Consider the following 15,232-nt stretch of genomic DNA (forward strand, 5'->3'; position numbering starts at 1 on the left):
GTTTAAAGTATGTTTCAGGGCCAAATATTTTTTTTGAATGATTCAAACCTGTCAGTAATTTAATAATTACATATTAATTATTTTTCTCATTTTGGCTTTATTTTTCTTTTAATTTCTTTTATTTCACAATAAAAATTCATCATTCACTCTGACAAAAAACTTTTGGATGTCTTTTATTTATGTAATGCAAATTTAATTAAAATATCAAAATATTTCTTTTTAAAATTTCTTTTTATATAAAGGTAAACTTAAAACCAAAAAATTAAGGAATTTTTTTTTTCTTTGCTCCTTCCTTTTGATGTTTAAACGCATTCCGAAGATAAATAGCTCTGATTTTTTAGGAGTTAAAATTCAGACCATGCAATTCTCATCATGTTATCCAAACCCAGAACACCCCATGTGTTCCAATCAACTGGAGCAGAAACAGAGAAACACAAAAAACAAAAACAAGTTTTTGACCTCATTGGGTGCTTCTCTAGTTTTACCTACCGTTAACTTTTTCATATTGCCACGCTGTATAAACTTGTAGATCAAGATGTAAATCTTGAAGTGAGCACATAGGGCATTCTGGGTTTGGATAAGAGGAAGATGAAATGAAGAGAATGAATAAAGAGAATTGCATGGTCTCAAACCTAATTCCTGGGGAAACAGAACTATTTAACAGCGAAATTCATTGAGTGCAAGAATATAATTCATCCTAAAATACACCTTTGTCTTGGCATTGCCATCTTCATCTGTTTTCTTTCTTGTTCTGGCTATGCTTACCCCAGGCCCCGCAGGCACGGGATTGGGTGATGTAGCCTGCTCTAAATGGAAATAAAGAGTGCTGATGTCACTGCCCCTAAATTTTTGGCCAATTTGTGTTTTTTTGCCCATGTAGGAAAAAGCATACAGAACCCCCCAGGAATGCATGAGGTTGGCATGACCCCAATTAAAATGGCAATGATTCCATTCTGTCCTTTGAACCAAAAAAAAAGGTTGTCTATCCTTTTACGTAAAGAAAAAAATTAGGAAACAGTCACTGATTATGAATTTGTCTACCTACTATTATTTTCCTGTTGCCCTGCCAACTTTTACCTCCTTGGAGTACCGAATTGAGTAGCTTTCATTACTGATAACTTGAAGCAAGTTAAGTCTTATCTGACCGAGGCAAAAAATCTGTAGCAGAGGGAGTGTCTTTTTTTGGAATAGGCTGACCACTACAGAAATGGAAATATAAACTCTTGAAGAAATTTGGAGGGTTGGATAAACCCCTTCTTCAGGTTCTCATCAACAGATTTCTCTAGCAAACTCAGGGGGTGAATACCGTCAAATGGAATTTCATATCCCCAGATAAGATATATTGAGGTGGGGGTATTTTAGCCCCCATTTTAGCCCCCATCAAACACTTACAGGCAGTCTTCGTAGCGTGGCAATTACCAGCGTAGGACCCGGTGAGATGTGGTAGAGGTAGCTGCTGTAGTATCCTCATAGTAATGTGGCAACGTTCATATAATAGTAACTTTATATCAGCTTACTGTTTTTATCATCCTAAATATAGGTCCATTTCCTGGAAGTGTTCCACTTTCCCACTTGACAGTGGTGGCTATGCATTATAGCATATGTACGGGATGTCTATAGATTGTATTACCACTTTACAGAAAAATGCCAGAACATGGGGTCAGTCCAAGATTTTACATTAAATGGACCATGTCTTACATAACCAATATATATTTCTTCCTATACGTATTCCTATACCTACTCCAATAATGTGTAACCCTGAACCCTGCCTTCTTTATTTGGTAGGCCAGCTACCCCCAACATAAAAATGAAAATTTGCTACCTAGCTCTTTGTTCCTTGTTCTGGACGATAGATTTACTGAACATTTTCAAACTACTGTAAAGGCTATTTCATATCCGTGCATCTGCCAATGCTTCTGAACTGTAGGGGAAACCTTCTCAAAAATCATTTGCATTTTACACCTCCAGCTTTGGGTGGTGGCTTCGGGTTCCTACACTAATACAAGGCACAAAAGCAAAATAAAGAAACCACGATGCATAGCAAAACATCGGGCATCTGACACCTCTATTCAGCCAGATTACCTCTAAAATCTAGAGAAGTTTGGTCTGAGCAGTGGGACAGGCAAAGAATCTCTTTCAAGTCTCACAGCTTGCATGGGCCACACCATCCATGTATTGGCAATGTACAAGGATGACAATGTATTCCTGATTAATACTGTAATGCATTTATTCAATGCAAGAAAAATATCATTCACCCCAATTTATATAACTTGATATTACCATGATATATAACCAAGCAAAATAGTAATTTTATATTTGTCAATTATTTATTTACAGTTATTGCCAGTTACAGACAAATGTGGTTTGAATGACTATGCAATAATGACCTCTGGCGCTAAAATCAGCAGTAACAATAAAAAAAAACAAAAACTTGATTGCCTTACATTAAGGAACCCTCAAGAATTTGTCCCTAAGTTTCTCTACAATGACATCTTTGTAATTATGACGTACGTATGCTGGTTGACCAGTGCAGTTTATCCGTTCATCCTCATTTTGTAGCGATGATTTTTTTGAGTTGCAATTAAAAACTTGCAAAATTGCAAAAACAAAAGTCATTATTTCTTAGTGGAGTTTGACCTATTACAGTTGGAACTGCCAAGAAAACCTTAGCTGGAGTTTAGTTTTTTTGAAAGAAATCTTATAAATGCATATTTTGGTGAAAATGTGACCTTTCTTCCAGTACCAATTAGTCTAGAACATTGGACTGTATGGAGACCATCTGAATTAATTTTTCAGTCCGCTTTACCGCCTAATTTAGTTATATTTTAATATTGTTACAGGCATGAATACAGTGGGAATTAGGTGTCCTCTCCATGGAATCATTAAAGCTCTGCAAAAATATATAAATAAAGCAAGCTTATGTAGTGATTTTTAGCTTATACAGAAACATTGAAGGGACCTCTTAGTTTAGGTAGTGCAAATAAAAATTCCTGGATTTAATTCATTTTAATCTTTCTAATCTTTGATTTATTTTATATAAAGCTTTCATTTACCCCTAGAAACCTGGAGGAACCTGGTCGAGAAACATTGGGATAGTGAGATTCAAAGTAACATTTTTGTGACTCTTTTGTATCAATGCTGTTTCATTTTTTGGAATATCCCCAAACTAATGAAGTAGCTTTTTCTTCATATATTAACCATAATAATCCACATTTCTTTATCAAAGGTTTTATCATCTTGTTTATTGTTTGATAAATTTATATTTTCTTAATATTTTTTATTGTTTTCATGTGTTTTGTTAAATTTTTTTTTGTTAGTTTTATGGAAGTAAAATTATTAAACTTATTTTTTTTTTTTTACAATTACTTTGCATAATTTAACATCATTTCAAACTAGATACATTTTAAATTAAATGTAAATTTTTGTATTCATCAAAATGGAGAAAGTGATTTTTATTTTTTTTGGGGGGGTTCTTGTTTTTTGGTTACTTGAAAATTAAAATCATTTTATTACTAAAAAAAAACCTTGTTTGTCTTAAAAAAGATCTCTATATATTTCTGTATCTTAAGTACTGACACCGTGTTTTTTTTAGTAAACAGGCCCAAAGCAGAAAAATAAAATGGGAGGTTCATAGATATAAAGTGGGTAACTCCAGATGGATAATCAACAGCCATCATGCGGAAATGTTGTAAGTGCATTTTTATTTTTATTTGAACCAACTTTATTTTTTACCTTACTGAAATTAATAATGTACAATGATGAAGTGGAACAATAAACTTAAATACAAAATTTGAGGAACTTTGGTGAAGGCAGAACGTGCTTTTAACCAGACAGAGCATGTGCAAAGTGTGAATTTATATAGCTTATTAAGCTTTGAGAATTATTTTTATACATATATACTTACTATATACTTATATTTACTTAGGTTATTTCAAGTTATTTCATTATGTATTTTCTTTCTCTAGGTCACATATAAAAACAATATCACTACAATATTCTTTTTGGGATTCGGCAACAATGACAGATGTAATATTCTGCTCTTCCTTATTTTTCTCCTTATATACTGTGTGACGCTAGGTGAGAATTTCATGATCATCATGCTGGTATATTACAGTAAGACCCTCCACTCTCCCATGTACTTCTTCCTCTCCCAACTCTCCATATCTGACATCTTGCTGACCACAGATATTGTCCCTAGCATGTTAAATATTTTATTCCATAAGAAGGCCTCTATGTCTTTTCTTGACTGTATCAGTCAACTTTATTTTCTCGGTTCATCATTAGCTTTTGAATGTTTCATTTTGAAGTGATGTCCTATGACCGCTATTTAGCCATCTGCTCTCCTCTTCATTATGCCTCCATTATGAACCATGGGCTTTGTATTAAATTAATTCTTGCCTCCTGGCTCTTGAGCTGCTCCATATCGTTTATATTTATTCTTAGTGTATGTCAGCTACAGTTCTGCGGACCAAATACCATTGACCATTTCTTCTGTGATGTTCAAGCTCTTTTGAAGCTTTCCTGTTCGGATGTTTCTATAGTTCAGTTGGAAGCCACTCTACTCTCCATTCCTGATATAGCATTACCATTTCTTCTGATTGTAGCTTCCTATGTGAATATTGTGTGCACCGTTTTAAAGATTCCCTCCTTTTCTGGAAGACTGAAATCTTTTTCCACTTGCAGCTCCCATCTGACGGTCGTGTCTATGTACTACGGGACTCTGACCGTCATGTACATTCTTCCACAAATGGCACAGTCACATATAATTAGCAAGACACTGGCAATGCTGTACACGGTCCTAACTCCATTTTTAAATCCATTGATATACAGCTTGAACAATAAAGCCCTAAAAAGAGCTTTGAAAAATATTATATTTGACCATAGATCGCATTATTAAAAAACCACTTGGGTGGAAATGGAATAATTGTTTGAAGTGTAAGTGTATTACTATTACATATATAAAATGTGAACCTTTTACAAAATTTTTAGGTCTCAGTGAACTCATGCCAATATAAAACTCCTGTGTGTAACCAATTGACTAACAATATAAGCACCAATCCCTATGTCATCATAGTTAAATAGATAGGTTGAAATATTACATAAATTCATCAAGTTAAACATCTAGTGAAATAAACATATTCCAAGATATAAAACCCTATGGGCATATTTGGTCCAGAGGAAGGCTAAAAAAACCCTGGTACAATTTGCTCCAGCAGGTTGAAAATTATTCCTTCCTGATTCCATGAGGCAATCGGATGTTCCTTGGACCAACAGTCTCTGTTATCTTTACTTTAAAGCCTTAATCCCCAGTTATATTCTGTGCTTCTAGAAATCATCCAGCTTTTTCTTAAAGCAATCTATAGAACTTGCAGAAATTTCTTCCTGAGGGAGCCGATGCCACATTTTCACACCTTACAGTCAAGAATCCCTTCCTTATCCGGAGCTTAAACTTCTTTTCCTCCAGACGCAAGGAGTGCCCCCTTGTGCTTTGTAATGATCTCAAAGTGAATATTCAGTAGAATAATTCTCCATATGGACTGTTTATATATTTATACAGCATGATCATATCCCCCCTTATATGTCTCTTCTCAACTGGACTGCATATTCCAGATGTGGTCTGCCCCAATGCTTTCTACAGGGGCAGAATTATGTCTCTATCTCTGCAGTCTATTCCTCTTTTATTACAAGAAATTACTTTACTGGCTTTAGATAATAACAGCAAGCAATGCTAAATTGCAATAAGTCTATGATCCACCAGAACCCCCAGATCCTTTTCCTTTTCTGACTCCCCCAAATGTATTCCCCCTAGACAGTATGAAGCATGCATGTTGTTACCCCCAAGTGCACGTAGATTATAGACATCCTATATGGACATAATTCCATTACATAGTTTGGTGTCATCTGCAAATACCCACATTCTATAAAAGAATGTGAATAAGTCCTTCTACAAAGAAAATTTCTTAGTAATACAAACAATGTGAGCCCAGTAGTTCTTACATTATTGGATAATCTCTTCTATGTTTTACACCCTACATTCGGTTTATGGATATGGTCAGTGACAAAACTGAGGTAGGCAATTAAACGTTGCTTTGTTGATGACACTAAATCAATAAAAAGCCCATCTGTTGTACAACAGGATTGTTTATATATATATATATATATATATATATATATATATATATATGTCTACCAGATTGTAAACTCTTGGGGGCAGGGTCCTCTCCTCGTGTATCACTGTCTGTATTATGTCTACCAGATTGTAAACTCTTGGGGGCAGGGTCCTCTCCTCGTGTATCACTGTCTGTATTAGTCTGTCATTTACAATCCCTATTTAATGTACAGCGCTGCGTAATATGTTGGCGCTATATATATGCATTCCTCCATTGTTTTATAGGTGTCTATGTTATTGCTATTGTGTTTTACTTTATTGTAATTGAAGGATTATGTTCTGACCCTTATAAGATTATTACACTACCATCTGCTTCAAGTTCATCATGTTGTATGTTCATAGATGCCTTCTTCATGCCTCAGTTTTAACTTTGATTTACTGTGACCTTTCTGTTAGCAAATACCAGTCTGGCCATTCACCTCTGACCTCTGGCATTAACAAGGCGTTTTCACTAGGGATGAGTGAGAATGCCTCTGGGGTCCGCCAAAGGAGAACCTCCTGATATTGTGACATAAGTGTCCCTTACAAATGATACATTTGTTACATATATAAATGTATCATTTGTAAGAGATACTTATATTACAATGTCAGGAGGTTCTCCTGTGCTGGGCATGTTCTCAATGATTGCACTTGTGGCTGCATTCATTGAGAAGAGTGTGCGATCCCCAGGGAACTAGATCCTCCTGTTCAATGAGAGCTTGACCACTCAGCCAATCAGAAGGGCGTTCTCGCTTCTTTTTCAGTAAGTGAGAGAGGCCTGATTCGCCACAAAATCAAACTTAATATTCTTGCTCATCATTAGTTTTAACCCACTATCTGGATAATTTCTCTTTTTCAGTCCATTCTCTCTAAACTCTAGAGATGGATGTGGCTGAAAATCCCAGGAAATCATCAGTTTATAAAAAATCAGACCAGCCCACCTAACCCCAACAACTGTGACACTTACAAGATCACCTATATATTATATTTCCTCATCATTCTGATTCTTCCTTCATCCTGGCAGCGTCTACATGCCTAAATGCATGGAGTTACTGCCATGTGGATGACGGTATAAACAGTTGAACAGGTGTACCTAATAAAGTGGCCAGGGTTTTTATATGAGTAGACACACAGTTCATAAAGTTCTCATTATGGACCTTATTTATTAAACCCCCCTAGCGTTCTAATTCTGTCAATTTTTTTTTATGCAAAACGTGATCCTAATTTCTTTGCATAGAAATTTTTGTTTATATTGTAGGGCTGTAATTCTTAGGATTAACTCCCGGGTATGATAATTATATTTATTTATTATAAAAAAATTATAATATAATACATAATAATATATAATAATTTTAAAATAATGAAATAATAGACAACAATGTAATCTTAAAATAAAATATAAAATTAAAAATGTACTTTTATTTTTATTTCATGTTGTGTGGTGTTTTTGTACTGTAAAAAACATTTAAAAGCAGATTACATTGTAATCTGCTTTTAAATTTCCCTCCCTGACACACCCCCATACATCACTAATCACATCACCTGGAAGATGACTGCTTCTCCGGGGTGATGTGAGTGGGGATTTCCCTGTCCTGCCTCACACAGACACACAGACGCCGCAGGACTTCTGCATTGTGCTTCACATCTCAGTGCAGATGCCAGCAGTAATAGCAAATTCCAGGGGTTCCAGGGGACCAACCCCGAAATTTGCTTTTGCTGCTGGCATCTGCAGGCGTGGCTGGGACCTGGGTGGTATTTAAAAGCAGATTACTCAGTTCTGCTTTTAAATTTCCCACCCGGCCACACCCCCCGATAAACCGGCCCCCAGGCTTCACAGCAGGACCATCGGATCGCTGCTGGAGCATGGGGCAAAGGTAAGGGGGCTTCTTAAAGTTACCCCAAGTATGACTCGGGATTACCGCTTTTTGCATGTAAAAGCCCCCCTGAATCACACTCGGGATTACCGCTAGGGGGGGTTAAAGCTCTCCAACAATGAAGACCTCCTCTTTCACCAGTGAACCTGGGTGATCCAGCAAACCTGGAATCGATCTGATCCATCATTGAAAACATTTGCTAACAAATAGCTAATAGCAAATTACCAAGAAATCCATTCCAGGTTTACTGGATCACCCAGCTTTACTGATGAAAGTGTATCCTCTCCAGCCTGGGGGATATTTAATAAATCAAGTCCTATGTACTGACAATTGTGATCACTAATAAAATCAGCACGCTCGAAACAAGACTTCTTTGCTTTGTTGGTATGCCAGGGCAGTATTTACAATTAGCCAAAGATCCCCCAGAGCAGCCTTAAAAATAAAAGTATAAATAATAGAAACTATTATATTAAATAATGATAAAAAAGAGGGAAAAAGCTTTATTTTCTCTGACGATGTACCAAACTTGTTTGTCTGCTGATCTATCATCGTCCCTTAAATGGCCCACCATGTTTTAGTCCATTCCCTGTAAGCTCCGGTCATCAAGGATCCTCCCCCTAATCCAAAACTAAATGACACCCACCATTATTCAACCAACCTCCTGTGAGTTTGGGGCATCAAAGATGCACCCACAGACCTAAATCACAATATAACATGCTTTTAATGTCTGTAGGCATAGAGAGAGAAGAAAGATGGTGAATGTGATCTCCAAAAACAACCTGCAGATATATATATTTATGAGGGTGTCCAAACAGGGTAGCAATGGGTGACTCCGGAGTTCAGCATATACATATAATTTATTCAACCAATATAAAGTTAAGAACATTTTTTAAAGTATAAATACAAAGTAACAAACACAAAATTAGTTTATTCCCAAAAGAATGATAATTTCATGATCTATAAGGATATATAAAGAGAGAAATTATTCACTGGTGTAACCTGGCTGTTATAAAAACATTGGAAAATTAATCAGTGCTATGAGTGTTTGAATTTTCAAAAGCCAATTGTTTCTGTCTTTTCAATATATTAACTTACAAGTTTTCTATGTTTATTTTAAATTAGGAGCATTTAAGGATTTCACCTTTCAAAGCCTATTTTGCTATATTTTTAGTGATATGTAATATGATGACAATAACTTGGATAATAGTTATAATATTTTATTTGATTTTTGGATAATATGTAAGACTAATAACATTAATATTATTATTATTCACTAATTTGTTAAATAGCTGAATATCTCATATTTTTACAATTACATTACCATATCAAGAAGATGTATGTGAATACCATACTTACAATCATTATTCATATCTATCAAAGTTATCTAGTATATATCATTTAAAGTGGACTACCTCTAAAACATTAAAATAGAATTAAACCAAGTATGGTAATGTAACAAATGTACCTGAAAAACAATAATATATTGTAAAAATTAAATATTACTTTAAAATTTATCAACATGCTGACTTGAAATAAAATCAGTTTGAAACCAGTTTCTAAAATTTTATAATATAATATTTCATATATATTATATTTATTTTATATTTTACATTATAGTGTTACAATTTGAGTAGATTTAATCATCACTATTTTAGACCCATTTGTTTATTTTATCTGTCATTTCGTCTGTGTTTCTCTTGTTTAAAAACTTATTTTTCCTACCAGCTGTTTTAACTTCTGCGTTTTATTGTAATAATTTTACGTTTTTTTTCTTATTTTTTTTATTGATTAGTTTTTGTTCAGTTTACAACTAATATATATTATATCAACATTTTCATTTGTTTTATTTAATATATTGCTTAGAATAAGGTAAATAAAGTTAGGTTTAGTTGATTGTTTTGCCTATAAATAAGTCAGAGCCCAAAAGGCTTATTATATTGGAAGTTATTATTTGCCTTACTCATGAATATTTGACAGTACACTTTACTCAAGATATAAATGTGGAAGAGTAACTTGACCACAGTTGTATTTTTGGGATTCCACAACATGGATACATTTAGTGTAGCTGTTTTTATCTTACTTTGTATCATATACATTGTGACGATCTGTGGAAACCTTTTGATCATTGTGTTGGTGTTGTGGTGCAAGACCCTCCACTCACCCATGTACTTCTTCCTCACCCAGCTCTCCTTAATGGACATCATGCTAACCACAGATATCATCCCCAACATGCTAAACATTGCTCTACATGAGCAGACTTCCATATCATTTTCAAGCTGCATTACCCAGTTTTATTTCTCTTGTTTGTCCTTAACGTCTGAATGTTTCCTACTGACAGTGATGTCCTACGACCGATATCTTGCCATCTGCACGCCATTGCATTACGCCACCATTATGAATCATGGAGTTTTTCATATACAGTTTGAGAAATAAAGATATCAAGGCAGCTTTGGGAAAGGCTGTAAATAAAATAAGAGTTACTATTTTAATCCTTGATTAACATTCATGTAACTGCTTCTATGTAAAGGTATCTTCTAATGTGTGAATGGGAATATAAACTAAGACTTTGTTTGTAATGTATTTTGAAGGCAAAAATCTTTGTTTTTAGTAGAGTATAAAGTAGTCGTGAAAAGTAGTATATCTAAAATAAAATTTTTAAAAAAATCTTAATCTCTCAATCTCACATTTAAATATGGAAGGATGAAATTATTCTTACATTTTTTAAATTCATGTTTTTTATCTGTTATGTTTCTGTATTTGAAATTTTTGTTTTACAAATAATTATACTAATAAAAGAATTCTAAACAAAACTAAATGGAAAAAAAATACTTTTAGCATATTTACAGTATCTATTTACAAAATCCCTTATTCCTTCTGATATAGACTTGTACATAAGGCTGATTTATTAAAGCTCTCTAAGTCTGGAGAGGATACACTTTCATCAGTGAAGTTAGGTTATCCAGCAAACCTGGAATTAATTTTTTCACAGTCACTTGTATATTTTCATTTGTAGTAATATTTTAAACATTTAAACTAGGTAAACAAGATTAGTGCTGATGAATCACCCTTTTTGATTTTATTGTGCATTTTAAAAATGTTGTTTCTGGGCCATTATATATTGTAACAGCTGGCCAAAGAAATCACAGGGTTTTATCCAGGATGATAGGTACATTTGCAGGTTATACGCAGAGTATATTTCTGTTTAGTCAAACAGTTTTATTTTTGACCTGAAGGTGGGGCTGAAGTACCAGGCTGAATTACAATGAGCTTCTTAGCCAGTTGGGGGAGCTAGAGAGGCCTGGGTATGATCAGGTGTAATTATCTCAGCTGAAACCCATCCTGGAAATTAGGCTGGGGATATAAACTCCCAGCCTGCTTGTTACTGTGTCTTAGTTCTTGGCTGGTGAACTGGGAGGAGGTCAAAAGTGAACTGTGAGTAAGGACAGTGCCCCTGATTCATCAAGCCAAATCGTATTATCGATCGCGCAGTCGTATTAGCCAAGTGGCCAGGCTTTGTTTTGCTGTTTGTTTTGTTGTGCCTGTTTTTGTGTGAAAATAGTATTAGTGAATAAAACCCTTGATGCACTTTTAACCTGCTGGCCCTGTTTCCTGTTTGTAACACCTCCCCCATTGCTACGGGCGATCTCACAATATGCATTAACATTGTGTTTAACAAATCTTTTCTGATATCTTAGCGGAAAGCCTCCTCACCAGAGGTGGTTGTTAGATTCAATAAATAAGGTCTAAGTTTTACCGTAAATTATTTATAATATTTCATGCCAAGCCCGGAAAGACACAATATTTTTCTCAATTTCAGAAATGTAACCACATCCTGGAATGTAGAGGTTTAAAACCAACCCTCTGACCCACATATACTACTTCTGTGAAATTCCCTTTATTTGGGTAGTCAATGGGTGAGAAGCCGTTGGAGCTCTGCAGTAGTGTTTTGCAGTAGTGTTGGTCGATTATCTTACTATTCAATCAAATGGGGAGATATTGTTCGCGTGATCGAATGCTGAATTTGAACACCATTAAAGTCAATAATGGGAAAACTCGGGTTGTTTTTAGGAACTGTGAAGAACTGTAACAGCAATCAGCTGACCGCTCCGCTCCCCTGATTGCTCTTGCAGCCCTTTACTAGTTGTATGTGTTCTTGGATAGAGTTTCTTTATCCAAGAACACATACAACTGTACCCCTGTGTTCCTGGATAGAGAAACTATCCAGGAATAGGGATAGTGCTGCCTGATTGGCTGAAGAAATCTTTCCTCAGCCAATCGGAGAGCACTGGAGGTTTTAAATGGGGAGACTTGTCCCCACTTAACCTCTAGTGCCACAGATCGCACACTGTTCTCAATGAATGCTGGCCGCATTCAATGAAAGATCCCCGGCACCAGAGGTTAATTAACCTCTAGTGACGCGGATCGCACACTGTTCTCAATGAATGCTGGCCATGGCCGCATTCATTGAGAAGATCCCTTGGGCACTGGAGGCTAAATGGGGACAAGTTTCCTCATTCATTCACCTCTAGTGCTCTGTGATTGGCTGGGGAAAAGAAAATCCTGATGACGTTGAGCTGTCCTCAGCCAATCACAGAGCACTAGAAGTGATGAATAGGGAGACCTTTCCCCATCTGACCTCTAGTGCCCAGGGATCCACACTGACAGGAGGTTTTGTCATTGAATCATCCTGTTATTATAGGATAACCTGTAAAAAAATAAAAGTTAGTTACACAAATCACACACATTCAATAAATTACTTTAACATTAATTTTTTTTTTTGCAAAACATTTTTTTTACACATGAATTTGCGCCGTTCAATCCCATGTTTTTTCGAGTTGGGTCTATCCGAATTCGAACTGCCATTTTCAGGTTGAATATAAGGACAACACAAATTCGAACACCAACACTAGTGGTCAGGCCTGAAAAGTGGCTACTGGTTCCAAGCATTGCGTTATGGGAGAAGATCACATGTTTAAAATTCTAGGAAGCAACACATTCAAAGAAGGTGAATATACATCAGTAAGGACTAGGCTTCAAAGATACTTTATAACTTTGCCCTGAATGGCCAACGTGTAAGAGTTTAAAGGCCTTGACAGCTCGTTAGGTGTACAAGAGAAATATTAGAAATGTTTTTTTTCTCTTTTACTTTGACCGATATATGTTCATACTAAAACCTTCCCTAGGACAGAAACTACTGCGGCAGTATGTGTAATATATTGGGCCTCACTAATTAAAGCTCTCCAAGACTGGAGAAGATAGACTACATTGGAGGACCTGGGTGATCCAACAAACCTGCAATGAATCTGGTCCAGGATTGAAAACATATTTGCCAACTAATAGCATTTTCATCCCAGGTGCGCCGGTAAATGGAAATCTTGGTGGTGCTGCCTGGTCCGCATCAAGGTCAACAGGACACCATGTGCGCACAGGTTCAGAATCGTCGCTCAGTTCACTTTCGCTGTCCGATGACAAATTTCTTGGTGAATCACTATCGCTTGATTCCACAAGAGACTCCAAATCGCTATCGCTGCTTTCAAATTCCTCCAAACAGCGCTTGCGCCGGTGAGATGTTGTTTGGATGCCATGCGGTCTTCAGCAATCGGTCAGGAACAATCAAGGTCAAAGACAAAGTGATGAAATGATACATTCAGGAAATGATTTATAAGTGATCAAAAGGTCAGATCAAGGTCAGGGCTAATAGTGGGCAAAATGTAAATCAGGGCACTGGGCAATGATGCTTGGTATTTTATGTTTTGTGTGGTTTTTTTTACTGTAAAAAAACATTTAAAAGCAGATTACATAGTAATCTGCTTTTAAATTTCCCGCCCCCAGAATCCAACACTCCACCCCATCACCCGGAAGATGTCACAGATCTTGCCGGGTGATGCGGTGGGGATGTCCCCGCCCTGCTCATTCCCCTGCTCGCATCTACCGGAGGCTGATCTCCGGGTGATGCGGTGGGGATGTCCCTACCCCGCTAACTCTCCTGCTCACATCACCCGGAGATCAGTAGATCCAGGGGGTGCTGCCAGCGGGAAATCTCCGCTGGTATCACCCCCTGGATTTACAAATGGTGATCGCATCTTAAGTTAGATGCGGTGCACCATGCGGAAATCCTGCATGGTGCATTGCATCTAACTGCAGATGCGTGCAGCGGGGGTGGTGGGGACCCGGGCGGTCCGTAATCTGCTTTTAAATTTCCCACCCGGCCACGCCCCCCGACGGAGAAGCACCCCGCCATCACAGCGGGATCGTGCGATCGCCGCTGGAGCGCGGGGCTAAGGTAAGAGGGACCCCCAATGTTACCCCGAGTGTGACTCGTGGTTACCGCTTTTTGCAATTTTTCCCACCCCGAGTCACACTCGGGAATACCGCTAGGGGGGTTAAGAAAGTTCTCTGGATCACCCAGTTTCACTGATATCCTCTCCAGCCTTGGAGAGCTTCAATAAATCAGGCCCTATGTCTCAAAATGAACTCACGTCTTGTTTTATGGACCTGTAGCTAAACGACTGCATACAAGCAACTGTATTGTACTAATTGTTTCTCACCCTCTATAGGATACAATAGAACTGTTGCTTTTTTAAAGCTATTGTCTGTTGCTAACCCTAAGACCCCTTTCTTGTAAACGACCAAGTCTAGGTCTTTCTATTTCTTTTTCTATGTATATGTGTAAGGGGTTGGTTACCTACATAACATACACAGGGGGATTATCCTTATTTTTCTTTTATTTATTTATTAATTCCCTAACCTTTACATTTAGGTATAAAGCTGTGTTTTTGGGGAAGCATAATTTTGAATCTTTTGAAACCTTTGTATAGATAATTAAAAAGCAAAATCATGCGTGAACTAATTTACATGCGTGATTTGACCAACAGTCACCTTGCCAGTTATTTAAAAGCAGATCTTGGATGCAGCAGCACTCTTTTGTGCTGGTTGCCTGCTGACAGGTCACTTTTCTTTTTTATCTAAAAAAGTGATTATTTTATCTTAGACTCTTTACTAACCCCCTACCCTTTTCTTATATTTTGATCACAGACCAATCTATAATTATCATTTTATGCACTTGAAACCTCATCTCTCTCTAATATTATAGAAGTTATCGTGAGGGTTTGATATATTACCCAGTAAGTACCACCCTAAATTAAATTCTTTATCCATCCTTTCCCTTTTAACCTAAACCTCCTTATTTATTTACTCTAATGAATAGATG

The 15,232-nt window shown here is 36.6% G+C and overlaps 2 protein-coding genes and 1 pseudogene across 2 annotated transcripts in view; 2 read left to right on the plus strand and 1 right to left on the minus strand.

The window, feature by feature from the left end:
- The window catches only part of LOC140324903 (olfactory receptor 10A7-like), a 2,991-nt gene extending 2,487 nt beyond the window's left edge, over window positions 1-504 (minus strand). Inside the window, exon 1 of the mRNA XM_072403027.1 lies at window positions 490-504. Coding sequence (XP_072259128.1) covers window positions 490-504 — 15 coding nt within the window. The remainder of the gene's footprint in view (window positions 1-489) is intronic.
- Window positions 505-3,683: 3,179 nt separating this feature from the next.
- LOC140324909 (olfactory receptor 11L1-like) lies at window positions 3,684-4,897 on the plus strand (annotated as a pseudogene).
- An 8,078-nt stretch (window positions 4,898-12,975) lies between these two features.
- Window positions 12,976-15,232, plus strand: part of LOC140324915 (olfactory receptor 1J4-like) — a 5,967-nt gene continuing 3,710 nt past the window's right edge. The window contains exon 1 of the mRNA XM_072403037.1: window positions 12,976-13,027. Within this exon, the coding sequence (XP_072259138.1) occupies window positions 12,976-13,027 (52 nt within the window). The remainder of the gene's footprint in view (window positions 13,028-15,232) is intronic.

Source organism: Pyxicephalus adspersus, chromosome 2 (genome assembly GCF_032062135.1).
Source record: "Pyxicephalus adspersus chromosome 2, UCB_Pads_2.0, whole genome shotgun sequence".
NCBI classification, from domain to species: Eukaryota; Metazoa; Chordata; class Amphibia; order Anura; family Pyxicephalidae; genus Pyxicephalus; species Pyxicephalus adspersus.